Consider the following 22,046-nt stretch of genomic DNA (forward strand, 5'->3'; position numbering starts at 1 on the left):
TAAGAATATCTATTTATAATAAGAAAATAATTGGACATGTCTGGCACGCCCTGGAAGAATCCAAAAACCTCGTCTCTGACTTTATCATTATTTTGTTTGCTAAAAAGATGATAGTGAACGATAGTATCACTAATCCCTGCCAATTTCTCATATTTGTCAGAAGCTCTTTGGAATTCCAAACAATTGTCCATATCATTGAATTATTAAAAGTTTTAGTGCTGGATACTTGATTGGGTAATGGTTACTCAAGTTTTTATTTAGTACTTAATTAATTCATCTTAAATTCGCATGAGGGAAAAGTTTAGCGTCGACTAATTCTCATTTCCATTAGATTAGTTAATGGGAAGAGGATTTTATAACTTTTATCAAGTATAGGGAAAAAAAGATAAAAAGACTTTCCGTGTTTTATCTAAAACTGGTAATTGTCCAAGGTTGAGAGTTGACTACGTATAAAGGTGAAGGCTCATTATGTGATTTTAAAGGGTAAATACATTGTAATTTTTCTGGTCTTAACAGATCACGTATGCTTCTTCTAAAGTTGCCACTATACGTAAGCTCTTATTTCGAGTTTTATATTAAAAAAAATATCGTAATCCGCAAATAAACATATTACCCCTTTTGCATTAATAACTTTACTCTTTTGTTTTAAGAAAAAAAATATGTTATATAATTCAGTTAGCTCATGCATTTAGAAATATATTTTAATAAACTCAATAGTAGAGAATACTAAATGCATACATATATTGCTGATAAACGGAATATAAGTTTGTTTCACATATGTAGCGGAAAAGAATGTCCCCTCTTTCCCAAATTGCATGTTTTGCTATACGAAAAGTCGAATAACTTTTACTTTTATTACTTTTCATATATTTTTTAAATACCTTTAATTTTAGAAAATTGTGCATGTTATCCGGTTTATAATTATGCAAAGCTTATTTTAAGAAGATAAAAGAATTGATACTCTAATTGAGATCGAAAATTAAAATGTTTCTCAGTAAAGGCGAGTATGGAAAGTGCGAAGGCTACTACGACAACTGTTGCCTAGAAGGCGAAAATCGCTTTTGCCAATCAAAGCCCCAAAATATGAAGGTAGTAGAGATAAAGATATTGATATGGATGTGCGGGCACACCAGGTTAGATAGCATAAAAAATGAGGCTATTCACGACAAGGTGGGTGTGGCCCCTATTGAGGACAAGATGCGGGAAGCGCGACTTAGGTGGTTTGGTCATGTGAGGAAGATGAGCACAGACACCCCGGTGATGAGGTGTGAGGGGTTGATATTGGAGGGCCTACGGAGAGGTAGAGGTAGGCCAAAGAAGAGGTGAGGAGAGGTGATTAGGCAAGACATGGAGCAGCTTCACCTGACCGAGGACATGATCCTTGATAGGATTAATATATGGAGGTCGAGGATTAGGGTAGTAGAGTAGGTAGTCTAGAGTGTTCATAACAGTAGTATTGGCATGCAGCTTCGCTTTTTATTGGTAGTAGATTCTTCTGACTAACCGTTGTTTTATTTTATTATTGATCACCTTACTACCTTGTTGTTTTTATTCTGTTTTTATATGATTTTTTGGTACTGTTCCTTCTTGTCTATATTTTCACTAGTCTCATGGTACGCGCTTTGCGCGTGTACTTTATATTCATGAACACATAACGTTTAGATATTACATATCCATATTGACCAATGTATATGAGTTATTAAAAATATTATAGGAAAAAATATAAGGTTCTGAAAATGATGAATGTTAATCTTATTTAGCTAGATTAAGAAAAAATCATGTCTTACATAAATTCTCCGATGCTTTATTATGATTTCTCGCTTTGCCCCCACTTATCGAAGTTATTTTACTGTCTTCTTGATTTTTTGATTAATTAGCATATGCTTGATATAATTAAGTAAAATGATAAGATAATATTTATATATCTCTTTATCTCCCCTTAAATTAAATTATTTGAATCTGAAGTACAATTGTCAAGTTTATTTTCAAAAGTTATTTGTCAATTTAAAAAATAAATTTACTAATATGATGAAGTTGAAAAAGAATTAAATTGAATATTTTCTTTGATCAGTTAATTAAGAGCTCCATTATTTATTTATTTTAATATAAAAATTTTGCTGCCTTTGTTAGTTTTCAAATTACGGTTAGGCTATTCTATTATAATTTTGGCCGCTTCCTTCCATTACATTATATGCACATCCTCTTAGGAAATATGACACGTAAACATTTATATTTTTAGTATTATAATATTATAATATTGTATATGGTAAATGTAATTAATTTTGATGTCCTAAATATTAGAATTTTTTGTGTAGTCGTTCAAATAAGGAAAACTTTAATAAGTAAAGTTTTAGTTGACTTTAAAATGCTAAATATTAGGAAAATAATTAAATGACTATTTTGTCTAGTATGAACTATATTTTAAAAGGGTAAAAAAGACGAACAACATTTTGCTAAGGGCATTCGTGCTTTTAATATAAATCAGATAGATATAGATAGATTAATGTGATGCTTATGCTTTCCTGAGCCGATGGTCTATTGAAAACCACCTCTCTATTCTCACAAGGTAGGAGTAAGGTCTGCGTATACACTACCCTACCCATATCGCACGGTGTGAGATAATATTGTGTACCTTGTTATTGTAAAGCGGGTCCAAGATATCTGGTCAAAAATTCCAAAAATGTAATTTTCAAAACATTAGGGGCTCAACTTAATATAAGATTTAACGGGGTCCGGGCAAAGAAGTAGCCGTTATACCCACGTGGTCTTTTGCCGACACCTAAAGTAAGTAAGAACTCTAATTTTCTCGACGATAGGTGCACAGAAATATTAAATTAAACTATTTAATATTTAGCTAAGTTATATAAGACACTCTTAATAGGACTAATTTGCTTTCCACAGAAAAAAAACGTCAACATCACGCCCCTTCAAAAGTGTCACTGTGTTGAAAAAACATTTTGCTTTCCATCTTCCATTATATTCTATCCCAACGCAGTACTTGGACTTCTGGGCAAAACTCTTCAATTTTTCTTGTATATTTTCCCAATTTATAGTTTATCCAAAATTTCTTATTATCCAAACCAGTGCAAGAAAAACAAAATTGCCCTTTTCTTTTCTTGCATAATTTCCTTTTATGGTGTGTAAAGTTTCATATTATCCAAAATAGTGCAAGAAAAGCTACATTACATAATTGTCGCTCGGTGGGTTTTAGGAGAAAGAAAGGGAAAAAGGGACAATTCTTGGCTTTTGATGGAGCTCTGAAGTAATTACAACTCTCTCAGATCAGCGTAGTAACTCACAACAGTATGATCTTCTTTCTGTATTTTCCTTTTGCTTGAAAATGTTGATGAATCTAAGTGTTTTTATTTCAAGAAAGAATGGAATTTTAATTAAGTTTTGGTAGTAGTGGGAGTCTTATGTTCATGAAAGGGTTAGCTTTTATGAGTTTAAAATACTTCTGTGTGGGTTCTTATTAACATTTGATATTAGGGTGAATTTAAAATGAACTTAAAGTGATTTTATTTCAGTAAAGAATGGATTTTTATTAAGTTTTTTATGTTAGGAGGAAACTTTGTATCCTTTCCCATTTTTGTCGTTTTGTTTGATGAAGTACTATCATTCATCATTGGGGTTTTGACTTTGCTTAATTCCAGTTGAAGAAGTTTTCTGAAATGTGTCTTAGATTTCATGTGTTTCTCAAGCTCTGAATCTCTGTTGATCTTTTGTGAATTCTGACTGTTAAAAAGACCTTTATTGTTTTTTTCCTTTTTGGGGAGCTGATTCGAATGATTTCATACCTCTTTGATTCGTGTACTATAAATTGTCTTTTTTCTTCTTCTTCAGTTTCTCAGAGTTATAGAAATAAAGGTGATCAGTTGTATTTTCCCTTAGTTCTCTTATCAATTATATGGTACTTTTGCCTAGATGTATCCATGCATGTACAGTATATTGCTTCCTTGACAAGCTTGTCTTGAACATACTGGTAATTTTGAAGTCAAAGCAATCCGAGTGAAAGTTGGCACACAGCATCATATTGTTGAAAAGTTTCTTATTATAACAGAAGGGGAAAGGAAGTGTTTGTATTTGTATTTGTCCATACATGTTAATACTATGAATTTGTTTGATTTTACTGTGTAGACGAGCAGAACATGACCTTCATCTGTTTACAGGTACTAGATGGCGACGCTTGGAGACATAGGTCTTTCAGCAGCAATAAATATTATATCTGCATTGATCTTTCTTGTGGCATTCGCAATTCTGCGGCTCCAACCATTCAATGACAGAGTTTATTTCCCCAAATGGTATCTTAAGGGGTTGAGGCACAGCCCAACCCACTCTGGGGCATTTGTCACGAAATTTGTTAATGTTGATTGGAGGGCGTATATAAGGTTCCTGAACTGGATACCAGATGCACTGAAAATGCCTGAACCTGAGCTTATTGACCATGCGGGGTTGGACTCTGCTGTTTATTTGCGGATATACTTGCTAGGGTATGTCTTTCTAATTATTGATATCACTTTTGGAGTCATAAAGCAATTTGTCTTGCGTTATCATATCTCTGCCATTGCTTAATAACCACACCGTCAATCAAGATAAATAGGTGAGTCACTTTCTTAAAGTAATATCTTTTTCATCTTCTTAAAAGAAAGGATGAGGAGGATCCTTACAGTCAAATATGCGTCAATCCCAAGCGAGGTTGACGACAGAAACAGGAAAAAGAATCAGCCTGATAGCAATTTTAATGCTGCATACTTTCAAGCTCCACTGTTTTCCTACTAAAGTGTATTGCCTTTGCTGGTTTTGGTCTACTGTGAGAAGCTGGACGGTCTATGATGTTCATTGCTTCTTGATTTCTGCAGGCTGAAGATCTTTGTTCCTATAACATTGCTTGCATGGGCTATCCTGGTACCTGTGAATTGGACAAATAGCACTCTGGCAAAGTCCAACTTTACTTACAGTAACATTGATAAGCTTTCTATTTCAAACGTTCCACTTGGATCACTCAGGTTTGGAGATTTATCTTTCAAAGCGTTTGAAAATTTTGATGCAGTGGATTTGCCATTACAAATTGTTTTATCGATATTTAGATCTTCTTTGGATGTAGGCCTTAAGCCTTGAAAACTTTTAGACGTCTTCCTCTTTCTTACTTATTTTTTAATTATTGTTTTACTAAGCTATTTTGATGACTTTAAGTTAGAAGTTAGAGGAGTAGTTTCAAGCGTTTGAAGACTTTGATGTGTTACTCATCTCAAGTTGTTATCCTAATGTTACAATAGCTTTACTTCTGGTAAGATGCTCTGTATAGTTTTTACTGTATATCTAACTGGGTCTTCTGCCAATGTTTTACTGTTTATTACAGCATGACGACGTCTTCCTCTGCCAATGTTTTAAGCGCCCAACTTATAACTTCACATGAATACTTCTATATCCGTCTCTCATATTTACCTTATTCAGCTACCTATATTAAAGATTATAGACTGGTGAAAGAGCGTGTTCAGGATTTCTTCTGTCATCATAGTATTACTATACATTTGCTTTTGGCATGATGAAGGGGAGCCTTGGCGTAACTGGTAAAGTTGCTGCCATGTGACCAGGAGGTCACGGGTTCAAGCCGTGAAAATAGCCTCTTGCAGAAATGCATGGTAAGGCTGCGTACAATAGACCCTTGTGGTCACGGGTTCAAGCCGTGGAAACAGCCTCTTGCAGAAATGCATGGTAAGGCTGCGTACAATAGACCCTTGTGGTCCGGCCCTTCCCCGGACCCCGCGCATAGCGGGAGCTTAGTGCACCGGGCTGCCCTTTGCCTTGCTTTTGGCATGATATGTTTCGTTTCTTATTTTTCCCTTCAGTTAGTCAAAGTCCTTTTTCCCTGGTCAGCCAGCCTCTTTTTTTTTTTTGCATCACCTTTAGATTTCTGCTTGGGCTATAAATTAAAAGTCTGCACTTAATGCTTCAAGTGGTTTTATATTTCTGGGCGAGACCGCCAAGTAACTTGCGAACAAGAGTGCCATGGACATGTTTTGAGGATCAGTTATGTGTGGGTTTGCGGTCCATATTTAATATTCCAGCTTTGAATTGTGTTAACCATTTTACATACTAGCTTAAAAGTCCATACTACACATTCAAGTGAAATCTTCTGCCAGTAAATGGCAATACATTTTGGGTTGCGTTAAAAACTCCATGGTGCAATTCGTCTTGACCTGGACTCTTGCAGGTTTTGGACTCATATTGTTATGGCCTATGCCTTCACATTCTGGACCTGCTATGTCTTACAAGCTGAGTATGCAAAAGTTGCAGCCATGAGGTTGCAGTTTGTCGCCTCTGAAAAACGTCGCCCTGATCAGTATACGGTGTGTCACCTTACTTTAGAAATTGAACATCTAACATTATTCAGCATTGACAGTTTTTCTCTCTAGAAAGAGTATTTAATCATTGAAGCATAAACACTCTACAAATGCATAATATTTTCGAAAATTCATATATAGAGATTGAGGCTGGCGCGGTACCTCTTCTTAAGTGTTCTAACTTAAGAGAGTAATCAAAGTTTCTATGTTTAATCTATTTTGTTTATTTTAATTATGATCTTCATCCTTTGCTTGATTTGTGATATGCACAACCTGGTTTGTTTGATTTAGCTAATGTGTGGACGAAGATCTTTTGAGCTTTCTGAAAGCAGTTTACAGAAGACAAAATTTTACTTTTTACCTCTTTGAATTATAAGGTGAAGTGAAACTTGTTGGTGCATTTTTTACAATGATATTCATAGCAATACTCCTTTATGTATTTGATTAAGCAGTAGAAAGGCAGCTCAATAGCCAGAGGATCTCACTATTTCTATCTCCCCCCTCCGTTGTGTTAACTATGTGGCTTTGTGGTGCATTTTGTTCGTATCTTAATTAATTCGTTATTAAGAGAGTTGATGGCGTCTGGGTAATTTGTTAGAAGGGAGTATAGAGTAAGTGTATTTGCATGGGTTTTTCAATTCATGTTTTACATTAGATGTACAAAAAGTGTATTTGCACGGATTTTACTTGTGTAATCTTTTACTCTTTTCTGGAGATCGTTAATCATAGTAGCATTCTTAGATATTGACACAGAAATGGTCCTTCTGAGAACTTTTTGAGGAACATATCTGCTAGTATCTGTATTCTCCCAAAAAAAATAAAAATAGAGCAGTGTACCTACAATGATTAGAGACCTCATTTCCTAGTGCCATCTAGATTTTTTGTGTCTACTATCCTGAACAATGTGACTGCAGCTTTTATCTACATTACTTCTTGCACTAAAATTTGATTGCAACAGGTCCTTGTTAGGAATGTTCCGCCTGATGCCGATGAATCAGTTAGTGAATGTGTGGAGCACTTTTTCCTGGTTAACCATCAAGATCATTATCTCATGCATCAGGTTTGAACTTACTGGAATACAAGTACATCATGCTGTTTTACTGATAAAAAAGACAAGTATCTAATGCTGTTTAGGTGTTAAAACATTTGAGAAAAGTGATATATTTTTCAATGTTGAAAATATGCTCCTTGTTGGAGCCCTAGGGCTTTGGGCTAGTGGTAAGAGCGTAGGGGGTGATTTGTGGGTTAGGCGCACGTCACGTGTTAGAACCCTGCCACAAACAAAAGCATAGTATTTAAGTGGAGAAGGACAGTGGGGCGGGCCTCCGAGTTTCGAACCGTGCGCCACTGGCCCTCAGGGATTTCTTGGTTATTGAAAAATTAAATACTCCTTTTTGAAATGTGTGACCAAGGAATCTAAAAGTCTAAGCTATTAGAAAGGGCACACTTTTATTTAGTTAACTATATCTTTAACACGTTTTAATGGGCTTAAGCACGTGGAAGTTTTTACTGCAGTAGGAAAAGGACAACTGAAAGTTGTCAGTCATCGTAAAAACTATGATCTTTTTTAGTAATTGAAAATTCAATGAACAAAATTTTCTGCTTAATTACCCTCCTCATCCTAATGCTTCTTTTCAAGGCTGTTAGCTGACTTGTATTCTCCCTTGTACTCCTTTTTGAAATGTGTGACCAAGGAATCTAAAAGTCTAAGCTATTAGAAAGGGCACACTTTTATTTAGTTAACTATATCCTTAACACGTTTTAATGGGCTAAGCACGTGGAAGTTTTTACTGTAGTAGGAAAAGGACAACTGAAAGTTGTCAGTCATCGTAAAAACTATGATCTTTTTTAGTAATTGAAAATACAATGAACAAAATTTTCTGCTTAATTACCCTTCTCATCCTAATGCTTCTTTTCAAGGCTGTTAGCTGACTTGTATTCTCCCTTGTAGAACAATTATCTGCTTCATTTTGTGTTGATAGGATGGTCTTAAAGTTTAGTATCCCTGCCCTATATGAAAAGTCACTGGCATGTTTAATATTTCAATTAGGATGAATTAAGATATTCTATTACTATATGGCATATGCAATTTTTTAACCTATGCTCTATTTTTTATGTTGATATACTAATTCATGTTTATTAACATTGTTGGATTCTACTGTAGGGTGTTTATGATGCCAATAAACTAGCAAAACTGGTGAAGGAGAAGAAGAGTAAGCAAAATTGGCTCGACTATTACCAGCTTAAGTACTCTAGAGATCAGTCAAAACGGCCTATGATGAAGGTATGAATGTGTAGTTGTGTGAGTCCCAAATCCTACAGATTGTTATTTCTAACTTCCGATATCATAAATTATTCTGTGAGACTCACATTAGTACCTTTTTGACAAGGTTTTGTCTACCTTTAAAGGGGTAAGGTGTTTCAATTTTTTTTTTCTTCTTCATATTTGCAGACTGGTTTTCTTGGCTGCTTTGGAGAAAAAGTAGATGCAATTGACCATCAGACTGCTGAAATTGAAAGATTGTCAGAAGAGGTAAATAGCACTTCAAAAAGTTGTGAAAAGCTTTGCAATAGGCAAGTTTGACCTCATTATCCTTCTTGGATCAGAGGTAGAGTGTCATGGATAATAAGGAATGAATTACTTTCAGCACTACTGAACATTGATAGGTTATATCTCTTTCTTTATAATAGGAAGAATCTCCGCTAATTCCCTTCCCCCCCCCCCTTTCTAGAAAAAATCTCCTATTGGACATAACTTTCCTTTTCATCAACCATTTACCAGACCTTGCTGCATTCAGAATGACGCTCATTCTCTTTTTCTTGTCTTTTGCCTCGTTCATTTTCTCTGTTTTTGGTTAATGCTGTTGGCTATAAATCAGCTCGAATTTAACTAATGCCTTGGGTCTGACTTTACTTGTAGATAGCTGAAGAGAGACAACGGGTGAGAAAGGACCCAAAATCTATCATGCCTGCAGCATTTGTCTCCTTCAAAACGCGGTGGGGTGCCGCTGTTTGTGCACAAACACAGCAATCCAGAAATCCAACCATGTGGTTAACAGAATGGGCTCCAGAGCCACGTGATGTATTTTGGAACAACCTGGCGATTCCCTATGTTTCTTTGACAATTAGGAAGCTCATAATTGCTGTTGTCTTCTTTTTTCTGACATTCTTCTTCATGATCCCAATTGCATTTGTCCAAACCCTTGCCAGCATTGAGGGGATTAGGAAGAGAGCACCATTCCTAAAAGTTATCATTGACGTGTGAGTAACATATTATATACTTGTTCTAAAGTCAGCACTGTATCTCGTTTTTAGTATTTTCTGTACTCATGATCCTTGATGGTGCTACGATACCTTTGTTCGTCTATTTTGAATCTCTTAGTGACAACAATTTCGAAAACGAAATCTAGTAGTTTCGTATTTATGAGTACTTACTGGAACTTGTTTGACATTGAAGCTAGGACAAATGTGAGTATGTGCATAGTGAATTCAGCTCTTTTATGCTAATAATTCTGCTGATCTATCATGCAGACCTTTCATCAAGTCATTCATCCAAGGATTTCTACCTGGGATTGCTTTGAAGATCTTTCTCATATTTCTGCCGACTATATTGATGATTATGTCCAAATTTGAGGGCTGGCTAAGCATATCAGCTCTAGAGAGGAAGTCTGCATCTAAATACTACATCTTCACTATTGTGAATGTGTTCCTCGGGAACATAATTGCAGGAGCTGCATTTGAACAACTAAATTCCTTTCTCAATCAGTCAGCAAACCAGTACGTTGTTTTTGCAGAAATATGTTACTAGATTTGCTTATCAGTCTTGATTTCTTCTACTTGTGAATTAACGGGGAAATTCTTGGAAATGCAGTTAGAGTATTTCTCTACGTGGGCATTGTTCTCGCTGATGCAGGTAGAACGATGTCCACTTAGAGATGTACGCTTTCAGGTCTGCTCTAATCAGTTATTCAGAATTGTAAAGCAACATCTTTGGACACACATAGGAGTTAAGCCTTGATGCCACTGACACTTTGTTTACACCTATCTTGAGAGATGTCTGTAACTAAGGAGAAACTACGTAGCACAGTCATTCTCTTATTGATCCTAAACATTTCAATCTCCTAGGTCAAATGTTAGCTTTCCGGAATGTCCACTCCGATGAATCAAATTAGAGTGCACAAACGTAAGCCCTGGTGTTTATAGCATAGGGAATCAGTTTCTAGTCCTGGTGAAGTTGGGTAGGTTAAAAGACAACAATTGATATGACCTATTAGAAGAAAAAGAGAAGGAAACAATTCATGTAGGCTAGGCTTCCTTGTGATAAGTGGCTTCATCCTATTTGTGAAAATGCTCCTGTAAACCATGCATGTCATCATGTACTTATGCTCTTTTACTGTCCTAAAACCCACCCTAATTCAGAAGATCGTTTTTGTTCAGCATGTCATGCCTGAAATCCAGTTAACTTAAAGCTCTAAAAGTATGATACATGGAATTCAGTATGAGTGTTGAATACATTTATGTGTTTGACAGTCTGTTCAGTTCCAAGAAGGTTTTCTTCGCACTTGAGAGGATCCTTAAGTTGTCCAATAGCTTCTAGAGATTAAGTGTAGCATGTTTAATAATGTTTTATGAATATAAGTAAATACATCTTTATGTCAAATTGTCAATGCTTGTCCTATTGATTCCAGCCAATATATAGTTGGTTCTTTATGTACACGTTCATATTGTCAATGCTTATCCATTGTTTCCATTGTTTGGCAATTCTTTAACCGTCCATATCCTTTTGCCTAAGAGTATAATGCAATAAACTTCCCTTTATTTACTGCAGAATCCCTAAAACAATTGGTGTCGCAGTCCCTATGAAAGCATCTTTCTTCATAACCTTCATAATGGTTGACGGGTGGGCTGGTATTGCTGGAGAGATCCTAAGGCTGAAGCCACTTATATTTTACCACTTGAAGAACTTTTTCTTGGTAAAAACAGAAAAAGATAGAGAAGAGGCAATGGATCCTGGAAGTGTTGGTTTCAACACAGGAGAGCCGCAGATACAATTATATTTCTTATTGGGCCTTGTCTATGCTGTGGTCACACCATTTCTGCTTCCCTTCATTTTGGTCTTCTTTGGCCTGGCATATGTAGTATATCGTCATCAGGTTTATCTTATCTCTTCTTTTTTTTAGTTGTTAGACTATATGGTGCTTTTACATCATATGGGTTTCAAGTGTTACAAACTTACTGACATTGCAAGAACTTCACGTGCACATTAGTCTACTCATAATAAGTACTCCCACCGTTCCATTTTATGTGTCTTATTTTGACTGGGAATGGAGTTTTAGAATGTAAGATACTTTTGAATCTTGTGATTTTAGACTAAATATACATCATATGGGTTTCAAGTGTTGCAAACTTACTGACATTGCAAGAACTTCACGTGCACATTAGTCTACTCATAATAGGTACTCCCACCGTTCCATTTTATGTGTCTTATTTTGACTGGGAATGGAGTTTTAGAAAGTAAGATACTTTTGAATCTTGTGATTTTAGACTAAATATATAATTAACAAGTCTACCACAGCAAAGTCTATTATTTTTGTTGTAGTGTTTTCCATCTCATTTGCTACTTCTATTGTAGGTTTGTGTACTTAATTTGTATAAATGATCATTATTTTGCATGAAGATGAGAATATGTTGGATTATAGATGAGTTTGCTGATGGTTGAGAAACTTTTCCATGACCAATCCCGCATCTCCTAGTAAAGTTATTTTCAGTCTTGCATATGCTACTTTTATGATTAGCTACATTTGCATGTTCCAATTTGCTTTTCCTGATGGATTCTTTTTCTGAGATTTTGCAGATTATAAATGTATACAATCAGGAGTATGAAAGCGCAGCAGCATTCTGGCCAGATGTTCATGGACGTATAGTTTTTGCTCTGTGCTTCTCTCAATTATCTCTACTGGGCTTGCTAAGTACAAAACATGCTGCTCAGTCAGCACCTTTCCTGATTGCCCTTCCAGTACTGACCATCTCATTTCACTTATTCTGCAAAGGACGTTATGAGCCAGCTTTCACCAAATATCCAATACAGGTGTGCAAATAAGAGTTTTCACTGTTATAATAGTATTCGCTCTTTTTAAAGCATTGGCGGCATTGCATTTTCTTTTCTTCAAAAAGGTTAAGGTTGTATGTTACAATTTCTGTGCCACTAGAAGCTTTTAGAGATATTAGCAAGTATACAGAGCTTGAGCTCCATGTCCTTGTAGTTTCTCTTCAGTTTCCTTTATGAACTGCATCGACATGGAATGCTTCTGCTAGACTAAACAGAGGTTCTATAAAAATTATTTTGAGAGGATTTAAGTCATACATACCGTCATTACAAAGATTTTTTACACTACCCGATAGTTAGGATAGTTATCATTTTTACCAGGTTATCAATTAATGCTTAGCATAGAGAGATCAGTGCATTAAACAATGAACTCATGTTGAAATTATGAGATTAGTTCAACTCAAAGGCTTCTTTTTCTCTATGAGTAATGTTTTCTTCTTCTCGATTTCAGGAAGCAAGGATGAGAGATACTTTGGAACAAGCAAGGGAACCGAACTTTAATCTGAAAGGCTACCTTCAAAATGCTTATGTGCATCCTGTTTTCAAAGGTGACGATGAGGACGAAGACGAGGACTTCCTCAACAAACTGGAGAATGATAGCATGATTGTCCCCACGAAACGCCAATCAAGATTAAATACACCAGTGCCCAGCAAAGTCAGCGCTGGCTCGTCTCCATCACTTCCTGATGCAGCTATTCATGAGCATTAAACAACTTAGAATGTTAGGTTGGAATACTTCACCTCCTTTGTGCATGAGAGTTCGATCGTGGAGCTTCAACGTTAGCAATGGCACAAAGGTCACATTAACACGGCATATTCGAGCTCTGCAGCTGTGGTTTACTTGGACCATTGGCATTGAAGTTCAGTGAAGAGTTGAATGTACAACAAGACTGTAAAGAACTCCACTCTCAATCGTTTAAGGTAATTAATAGGTGTAGCATTAGAAGTTTTGTACACTTAACAATGTTCATATTTTTAACACTTGGTGGTTTTTTAATACGAGGATATCTTGTACACAAGTGTTGTAGGGAAAGTTTTTTTTTTAATCGATCTTAGTTAAAAATAAACAAAATCGGATTTCTTTTTTGGTCTGTTTATCTAATTTGTCTATTTTTTAAATCGTTGAAATCATGGATGATTCAATAAAATAAGCAAGACTTATGTTATGGCATAGATTAATATGCGACACCAGAACCAATTACCTATAAGGTAAGATAATATGCCATTACATTATTGGCATTTTATAATCTCCCAAAATATTAGTCCCATCACAAGTTTTCGTAATATAATTTGCAAATTAATGAACCCTGGTTATTGAATAACCGATCCTTTCCTAAGCAGTATGGCTAAAGAAAACGAATGTCTAAATTAAGTTAACACGTATTATCACAAACGAGTAATTGATGTAGTGGTATTTAAAATTATGAATACTTCTGGGCACCAATCGCATCTTTTATTTGAATATATGTCGTCCTTCATACTTGCTGCACATTCCATCTACAGTAATACACAGCAAACTTTCCTCTGAATTCCAATTTTGAGAAATTAAAATCTTCACACTTAGTTAGCGTTTGGACATAGATGTTATGATAGGGCAGCTGAATTAGGAAAGAGGAGTAGAAATGAATAAGAAGAAATTAGAAAGAGGCGTGTATTAGGGTTAGCTGGTGGAGAGGTCATGTGACATCCACGTGACAACAACTAAGTATTAATGAAGGTAGACGGCATCATTTCATCATTTCATTAACAAAAGGGATGGTGGAGATTAGAAGTCACAATTGTGATCGAAAGGCTCAGATTAGACTCCAACAGATTAAATAAGTCGTTGAAGGCAAAGAGCGACAGTTATGATTCTAGTATTTTCTAACTACTTCCTCCTCTCTCTTTCTCTCTCAACCTCACTCTCTTCTTCTGTTCTATCTCTTCTCTTCCTCTATTCACTTTCTTCTTCCTTCTTTCAGGTTTATACGCCATTGGAGCTCAGCTGAGTTAGACACTTAGATTTGTAGTCAAATTCTATTACATTCAACTGTAAATTCGAGTGTAATTGAGATTCCCATCATATCAATAATATAAAGTGTTGTTGTTCTATTTCTCTCTATTCTAGTATATTACAACTTGGTATCAGAGCTTACTCCTGGCCCTAATATGACGATTCCAGAAACTCGTTCAAAATCCACTAAAGAAACAGTTAAGAAAATCGAAAATCAGCTTCAAAATTACATTGAGTCCAACGATTCAAAAAATGGAGGAACTGGGCAAGAAATTGGACTTGTTGATGGAGAATTGGTTTCCAACCATGATGGAATCCTGGGTAGTGCACAAGAGAGGGACTCCAGCTGGATAATTCAAGTAGTCGACCATACAAGAGAGAGTACACTGATCCGGGTAGACCACAGAGAAGTAATCATCATGCTAAGTATGAGTTTCCATATTTTGATGGAGTGGACCCCTGTTCATGGCTGAGGAAAGGGGAAAGGTACTTTCACTACCACCATATCCTTGATCCAGAGGAAAAATTAGAGATTGCAGCTCTTCATTTGACTGGTAAGGTCAAATCCTAATTTTTCTCCTATCATATTAGCCAAGGCACAATTAAATGGTATGGGTTTACTGAAGAAATATATAAAAGATTTAAGGGAGCCAACAACAGTAAATTTAATCTAGTGGGAGAATTCAAAAAAATTGAACAGAAGGGAACAATTGATGAATATTTGGAGAAATTTGAAGACCTTAAAGCATGGGTACTGATCAGGAACCCTACTATTCCTGAAGAATTTTTCTTGGAATTCTTTGTGGAAGGGCTGAAGGAGGAGATTAGGCATACTGAGAAAATGCTTAATCCTTTCTCTTTAAGCCAGACTGTGGACAAGGCTATAAACCAAGAAAATTTGCTCAATGCATTAAGTAGAAAGGAAAAGGGACAGTGGGGCAAGGCTACTACTTCAAGCTACCATCAGAACACTAATGTGAACACTAAAGGTGTAGGGTTGTCAATGGGAAATGCATGGAATAGGTTGTTTGAGACTAAGAGGGCCTAGGGTTATGCTACAAGTGTGGAGAAAAGTACCATCAAGGCCACCAATGCAAGCAAAAACTAAATGTCATATCTACTACTACTGAGCAACAAGAGGTGGAGCAAATTGGGGACACTGAAGGGGGGTATTGTGGACTATGATGTGATGCCAAATGAAGATTCAATGGATGAGGCTATTTGCTTGAATGCCTTGTCAGGAACTGAGGTTCCCAATACTATTATCTTGAGGGGGGAAGCCAAAAGGAATAAGATTACTATTCTCTTGGATTCAGGAAGTACTCATAGCTTCTTGGACCTAGAGACTGCTAAAAAGATAGGATGCACCATTAGTAATGCAGTTCCTATGAGAGTTACTGTGGCTAATGGAAATCACATCTTCAGCCTCCATACTTGCCCAAAGCTGCAGTGGAAGATTCAAGGGGTGGAGTTTGAGGACTCATTCAGATTGGTGAGATTAGGGGGTAATGATATGATATTAGGGGGAGACTGGATGAGAGGACACAACCCTGTTCTCTTAGATTTTGTGGAGTATAAGGTGCAGGTTACTCATAAGGGTAAGAGAATAGAATTGAAAAGAATTTATAGTCAAGCAGAGCTGAAAAGTATGTCAACTACAGGGGTTAAACAGATGTTGAAGAAAGGACAAGCTATATGGGCTCATTTATTTACTATAACTTCTCAATCAGTACCAAGAGGTGCAGAAGGAGAAGGAGTACCTGCAGCAATATCTGAGGTCATTGCTGAATTTCCAGATGTTTTTGCTGAACCCAAAGGTTTGCCTCCCAAAAGAGCTCATGACTATCACATTCCTCTGAAGAACAATGCAAATCTAGTCAGCCTGAGGCCTTATAGGTATAATTACTTTCAAAAGAATGAAATAGAGAAACAAGTTAATGAGATGCTAAGAAATCAAATAATACAGCCCAATCACTCCTCATTCTCTTCTCCAGTCTTATTGGTAAAAAAGAAGGATGCTAGTTAGAGATTCTGTATTGACTATAGAGAGTTAAACAAACTTATTGTCAAGGATAAATTTCCTATTCCATTGGTGGATGACTTAATGGATGAACTGAGTGGCTATTTTATTTATTCTATGATTGATCTTAGAGCTGGATATCATCAAATTAGAATGAAGGATATTGACATCTACAAGACTGCCTTCAGAACTCACCTAGGTCACTATGAATTCAAAGTCATGCCTTTTGGTCTAATTAATGCCCCTGCCACATTTCAGAGTCTTATGAATGATGTGTTTAAGCCATTTCTCAGGAAGTTTGTTCTGGTTTTCTTTGATGATATACTGGTTTATAGTCCTACAGTCTATAGCCATACTTTGCATCTAAAACAATTACTGGAAATTCTGAGACAAGAGCAGCTATTTGCTAAACTATCCAAATGTTCATTTGGACAAGGCAAGGTCGAATATTTGGGGCACATCATTTCAGGAAATGGAGTGGCCACTGATCCTTCCAAAATTGAGGCCATGACCAACTGGCCAAGGCCTAAATCTGCTAAAGATCTGAGGGGTTTCCTAGGGCTTACAGGTTACTATAGAAGATTTGTAAGGTCTTATGGCATTATCAGTAGACCTTTTATAGATCTTTTGAAGAAGAATTCATTTCAATGGTCTGAAGAAGCAGAAGCAGCCTTTCAGCAGCTTAAAATAGCTATGTCAACATCTCCTGTGTTGGCCTTAGCTGACTTGAATAAACCCTTCATTGTAGAGATAGATGCTTGCTCAACAGGTATGCGAGCATTAATATTACAGGAAGGCGGGCTTGTTGCTTATTTTAGCAAAGCACTATCACCCAGAAATATGGGACTATCCACTTATGAGAAGGAATACTTGGTTGTATTAACTGCAGTAGAGAGGTGGATACACTACCTAATGGGGGGGGGATTTTATTAAAGAACTGATTATCAAAGCCTCAAGTACCTATTGGAGCAGAAGATTACTACAACACTACAACAAAAAGGTCTGACTAAGCTACTTGGTCTAGACTATGAGGTTCAATACAAAAGGAGGACAGAGAATAGAGTGACATATACTCTCTCAAGAAGTCAGGGAGATGAGTCTACTCTGTGTGCCATTACCTCATCAGACCCTACTCGGATGCAGAAAATATGTCAAAATTATGAACATGATCCCACTGCACTACAGTTATTAGCTGAGATAATAGCAGATCCTTCTAGCAAACCTAAGTTAACTCTGCAACAGGGCATTATTAGATTTGACCATGGAATTTGGGTGGGTAGAAGGGCTAATTTGAGAGCCAAGATATTTGAATCACTCCACCAGTCTCCTTTAGGAGGGCACTCCGGCTAATTGGGGACATATAGGAGAATCAAGACGGTGTTTTATTGGCCCAACATGAAGAATGATATTTCAAGATGGGTTTCTGAGTATGACATATGCCAAAGGATAAAAACTGAGAATGTACACTCTCCTCGCTTACTCCAACCACTGCCCATACCTGAGATATCTTGGCAAGACATAGCCATGGACTTTGTTGAGGGCCTACCCTCTTCTGGCCATAAGGATGTAGTCCTAGTGGTGGTAGATAGATTGCCCAAATATGGTCATTTCTTGGCACTAAAACACCCTTCCGCAGCAAAAGAAGTAGCTGAGGTATTCTTACAAGAAGTCTACAAGTTGCATGGGCTACCTAAATCTATTGTCACTGATAGAGATGCTATTTTTACCAGTCAATTTTGGCAGCAATTATTCAAAGCTATGGGAACCAAGTTAAACAAGTCAACAACATACCATCCTCAATCGGATGGACAGACATAAAGAATCAATCGATGCCTACAAACTTACCTAAGATCTATGGTCTTTGCTAATCCTAGGAAGTGGCTGAAATGGTTGCCTTTGGCAGAATGGTGGTACAACACCAATTATCACAGCTCACTACAGACTACCCCTTTTCAAGCACTCTATGGGTTTCCACCTACCCAAGTTCCTATGGGTTCATTGCCTCATTCGACTCACACTATAGTTGGAGCTAATTTAGCTCAAAGGCAACATATGCTACTCAACCTCAAAGAAAACCTGGTGCAAGCTCAGGCTCGAATGAAGTTTTATGCTGACAAGAACAGGTTTGAGAGGGTCTTAGAAGTAGGAGATTGGGTTTATCTCAAGCTTCAACCCTATAGACAGTCATCTATTGCAGTCCGACGAAATTTAAAGCTCAGTGCGAGATTCTATGGTCCTTACATAGAGCTGCCGGCGACTTCTTAGATCCATCCCGTGTTTCATGTCTCACAGTTGAAGAAACGGGTAGGCCCAACCGTCAATCCTAGCTTCAACCACCGATTTGCGATGCTAACAGAAGAATACTGGCCCAACCCCTTGTAATTCTTGAACGACGAATGGTTAAGGTCAACAATGCTGTGAAGGTTAAGGTGTTAGTTCAGTGGACAAATCTCAGCCTAGAGGAAACCACATGGGAAGATTGGGGTTATTGTCACGCCCCAAACTAGGGGAGGCACGACTGGCACTCGATACTGTATTCGATCAATTAGCCACTAAACATACTAGCTAACTAGACTGGGGGCCTAACAGATCGGGCAGCACAACATCTGAAATACTAAGCCTGGACCGTAAGGTTATGACATGAATAACAATAAGCCATATAAACATAGGTAGACAAGCCAAAATAATAAAATACTAGCTGGCCGATGAGGCCGCGACTGAATACATACATGCCTACACACCTATATATACATGCAAAGCCTATGGGCTGGAGACTGAAAGCAGCAAAAAGAAACCCAGAATATTGTATCCACAATAGCCTCTAAGAGTGTCATAAGCACTGTCGGGATAAGGCCCCAACTATACCCAAACTGTACAACAAAAGTAACCATCCTATGAAAGCTCCAGGAAGAGGTGGAGCTTACCAACTCACAGCTAAACCCCGAAATCCTAGCGGAGGGGTCGATCAGAGTCTCTACCTGGACCTGCACGCACGAAACAAAAATGCAATGTCCCCAGGCAACGGGACATCAGTACGAATAAAAATGTACTGGTATGTAAGGCAGAAAGTAGAATCATACATAGCTGATGTAAAAAGGTAATAAAGATACCACCTGACACTGAAACTCTGATAGCCTCCATGGCCGACATCCGATCTCATAGTAATAAAATATGCATGGTATGCTCGTGTAATCATATGTCGTGAATACATATATATTGATGTAAATGCATGACATACCCAACCAAATGCTAGCAATGGCGGTCTCTCCCGGTAGCTAACCGGTATCATATTGCCAACCTGTGGCCATCTGTACAATATATATAGTCTTTCGGGCAAATGGGCCCCTTACCTCCGATTATAGCTCGAAGTCCATGCATAATATGTCATGTATGATATGAACTTTGAATGCACATAATAGGCCATAACAAGAACTTAGCCAACCTTGGCTCATTGGTACTCTTATTCTCATAATCTCATAATCACCTTCGTATCGCATACAAATGTCTCGTGGAACCTGATATCTTTTTAATAAGTTTAAAAACTTAACTCGACTTTTAAAAAGATAACTTAACTCTGAATATGTTCATAAAAAGCTTAAGGTGCTTCACTTAGTCCTTATACCTGATTTCTTGATAATTAGTAAAAGAAAGTATTTCAAAAAAAATCAAATGTTTTAGTAGTTTAAACATAAAAATTATATTTGAGAATTTTGAAATCGACGTGTCACTTTAGAGATTTTAAAATACACTTTAACAAGGAAGAAGGACTGATCGCAAATACTAAATGCCTTTATTTTTAAGTCACACAAACCAAAGACGAATAAGAATTCATATATATGGACATATATTTAAGAAAGCCGACAAAATGACATATATAGATGTCGAATACCCTTTTTAACCGAACGAGTGGAATATCAACCTAATAGCATCATGAAAATACTTCAGCTACGATACCAATGCCTTTCACAGAAGGTCTTTCTAGCAACAGAATAGTAAAATATCACATTTGGAGTCTTAGGAATTCCCCAAAATTCGTGCTAAAAGGAAGGACGAAGTTTAGCCTTAACATACCTCTCCAACGAACGTCCGAATGCCTGTAGTTCCTTCACGAAAGTTATTCCTTACGTCCTAAGCTTCGAAACCACTATATATATGCAGCTTATACACACCTATAAATAGTTCATAAATGAGTTTAAATCGGCAGATTTGCCATATGACCCTAACTTGACGAAACGCCCGTAGAACTTTGTAAAAACCATCATAAAAGAGTACCAAGATGATTACCTTGGCAAACCAAGTATAAATCCTGAAGAACCAGCAAGAACAACAATTTTCTATCTTCCAAAAATAGCTCCAAACACAGCTAATAGAAGGGGAAAACGATTGCAAAGCGTAGAGATTGTGCTTCTAGGCACGGGGGCAAATTTTAACGATAGAAATCGTTAAAACGCACCTTAATCACTCAAGAACACCATGAAACCCTCTCTTAAGCTTTCTCACTGTTTTGGGATGAATATGAAATATTTTGGGGTCTTAAAAGTTGGATTTTCCGACTTATACCACTTGTTTGACCCGACCCGGTTCGCGACCCGATTTCAGCCCGGACAGTCCGCGGTAAAATAGTCATAATGTTTACTCCAATGTCGGTTTGATGTGAGATTTCTTTGGTTGCAAACTAGGCTCGTAGAACTTCGATTTGGTAGGTTGTGAGTCCCATAACTCTTTATATATTGGGAGAAATGATCTGATACATTTGACCCAAAGTTTAGAAAATATATTAGAGAAATTTACGATAACTTTTGCCGACCTTTATTTCTCAACTTGCTTGACTCCAAAACTTAACATGTGACCAGTGTGATATTATAATACCTCATAACACATTATTCTTAGCATATTATACACTCTTAGTCTTATCCCATAGGTGCAACTTAACTTAAACCTTCCGAACGCGCGGGGTGCTGCCCGAGCCATTTCTTTAACCATGAACCTTTGTTTAAGGGATTCCTTTGACTTAAAGCTTTAGTTTAGTTCCTTGATATTACCACACATTTTCAGTCTTATTCTCCCAATGTGCTATACCCAATCATATATACCTAATATAACCACGCCACGTTACGTATATTACGTAAGGGAAGAGAGAAACACCTGGGGTCTCACAGTCTCCCCCCCTTAAGAACATTCGTCCGCGAATGGGTCAAGTCAATTCCTTGGTTTCATTTCTTGTCCGCTAATACGTTATTTGCGAGGCTATACTTGTTACATTTGCAAAGCATAAATCAAATTCTGAAGATTCCAACTACTAGGCTTCGTATAGCTATCTCGCAATAAAAAAAAATTTAAATTGCACTTTCAAGTCATTTAAAATCCAATTAAGTTGCTGTAAAGAAATAATTGGCAATTATTTAAATGCGACTCACCTTAAGTCGTAAATAGGTGGGGGTACTTCTTCCTCATTTCCTCCTCAGCTTCCCAGGTCATTTACTCGATGTTGTTATTTCGCCATAACACTTTCACGGAAGCCACTTCTTTAGTTCGAAGCTTCCTTACCTGCCGATCTAAAATAACTACTGGTACCTCTGCATA

General features: G+C 37.0%; 2 protein-coding genes across 2 annotated transcripts; both read left to right on the forward strand.

Annotated features, from left to right (window-relative positions):
- Positions 1-2,886: 2,886 nt before the first annotated feature.
- Positions 2,887-13,522, forward strand: LOC107783514 (hyperosmolality-gated Ca2+ permeable channel 1.2). The gene is made up of 12 exons (XM_016604490.2): positions 2,887-3,303; positions 4,170-4,490; positions 4,860-5,006; positions 6,215-6,350; positions 7,303-7,404; positions 8,509-8,628; positions 8,797-8,877; positions 9,265-9,605; positions 9,876-10,121; positions 11,173-11,497; positions 12,199-12,432; positions 12,902-13,522. Exons 2-12 carry the CDS (start codon positions 4,177-4,179, stop codon positions 13,157-13,159), a joined length of 2,304 nt encoding a protein of 767 aa, XP_016459976.1. The 5' UTR covers positions 2,887-3,303; positions 4,170-4,176; the 3' UTR covers positions 13,160-13,522.
- Positions 13,523-18,317: 4,795 nt separating this feature from the next.
- Positions 18,318-18,728, forward strand: LOC142172020 (uncharacterized). Its single transcript, XM_075235772.1, has one exon. It carries the CDS (start codon positions 18,318-18,320, stop codon positions 18,726-18,728), a length of 411 nt encoding a protein of 136 aa, XP_075091873.1.
- Positions 18,729-22,046: the final 3,318 nt, after the last annotated feature.

The sequence above is a fragment of the Nicotiana tabacum genome, chromosome 17 (genome assembly GCF_000715075.1).
Source record: "Nicotiana tabacum cultivar K326 chromosome 17, ASM71507v2, whole genome shotgun sequence".
Taxonomy (NCBI): Eukaryota; Viridiplantae; Streptophyta; class Magnoliopsida; order Solanales; family Solanaceae; genus Nicotiana; species Nicotiana tabacum.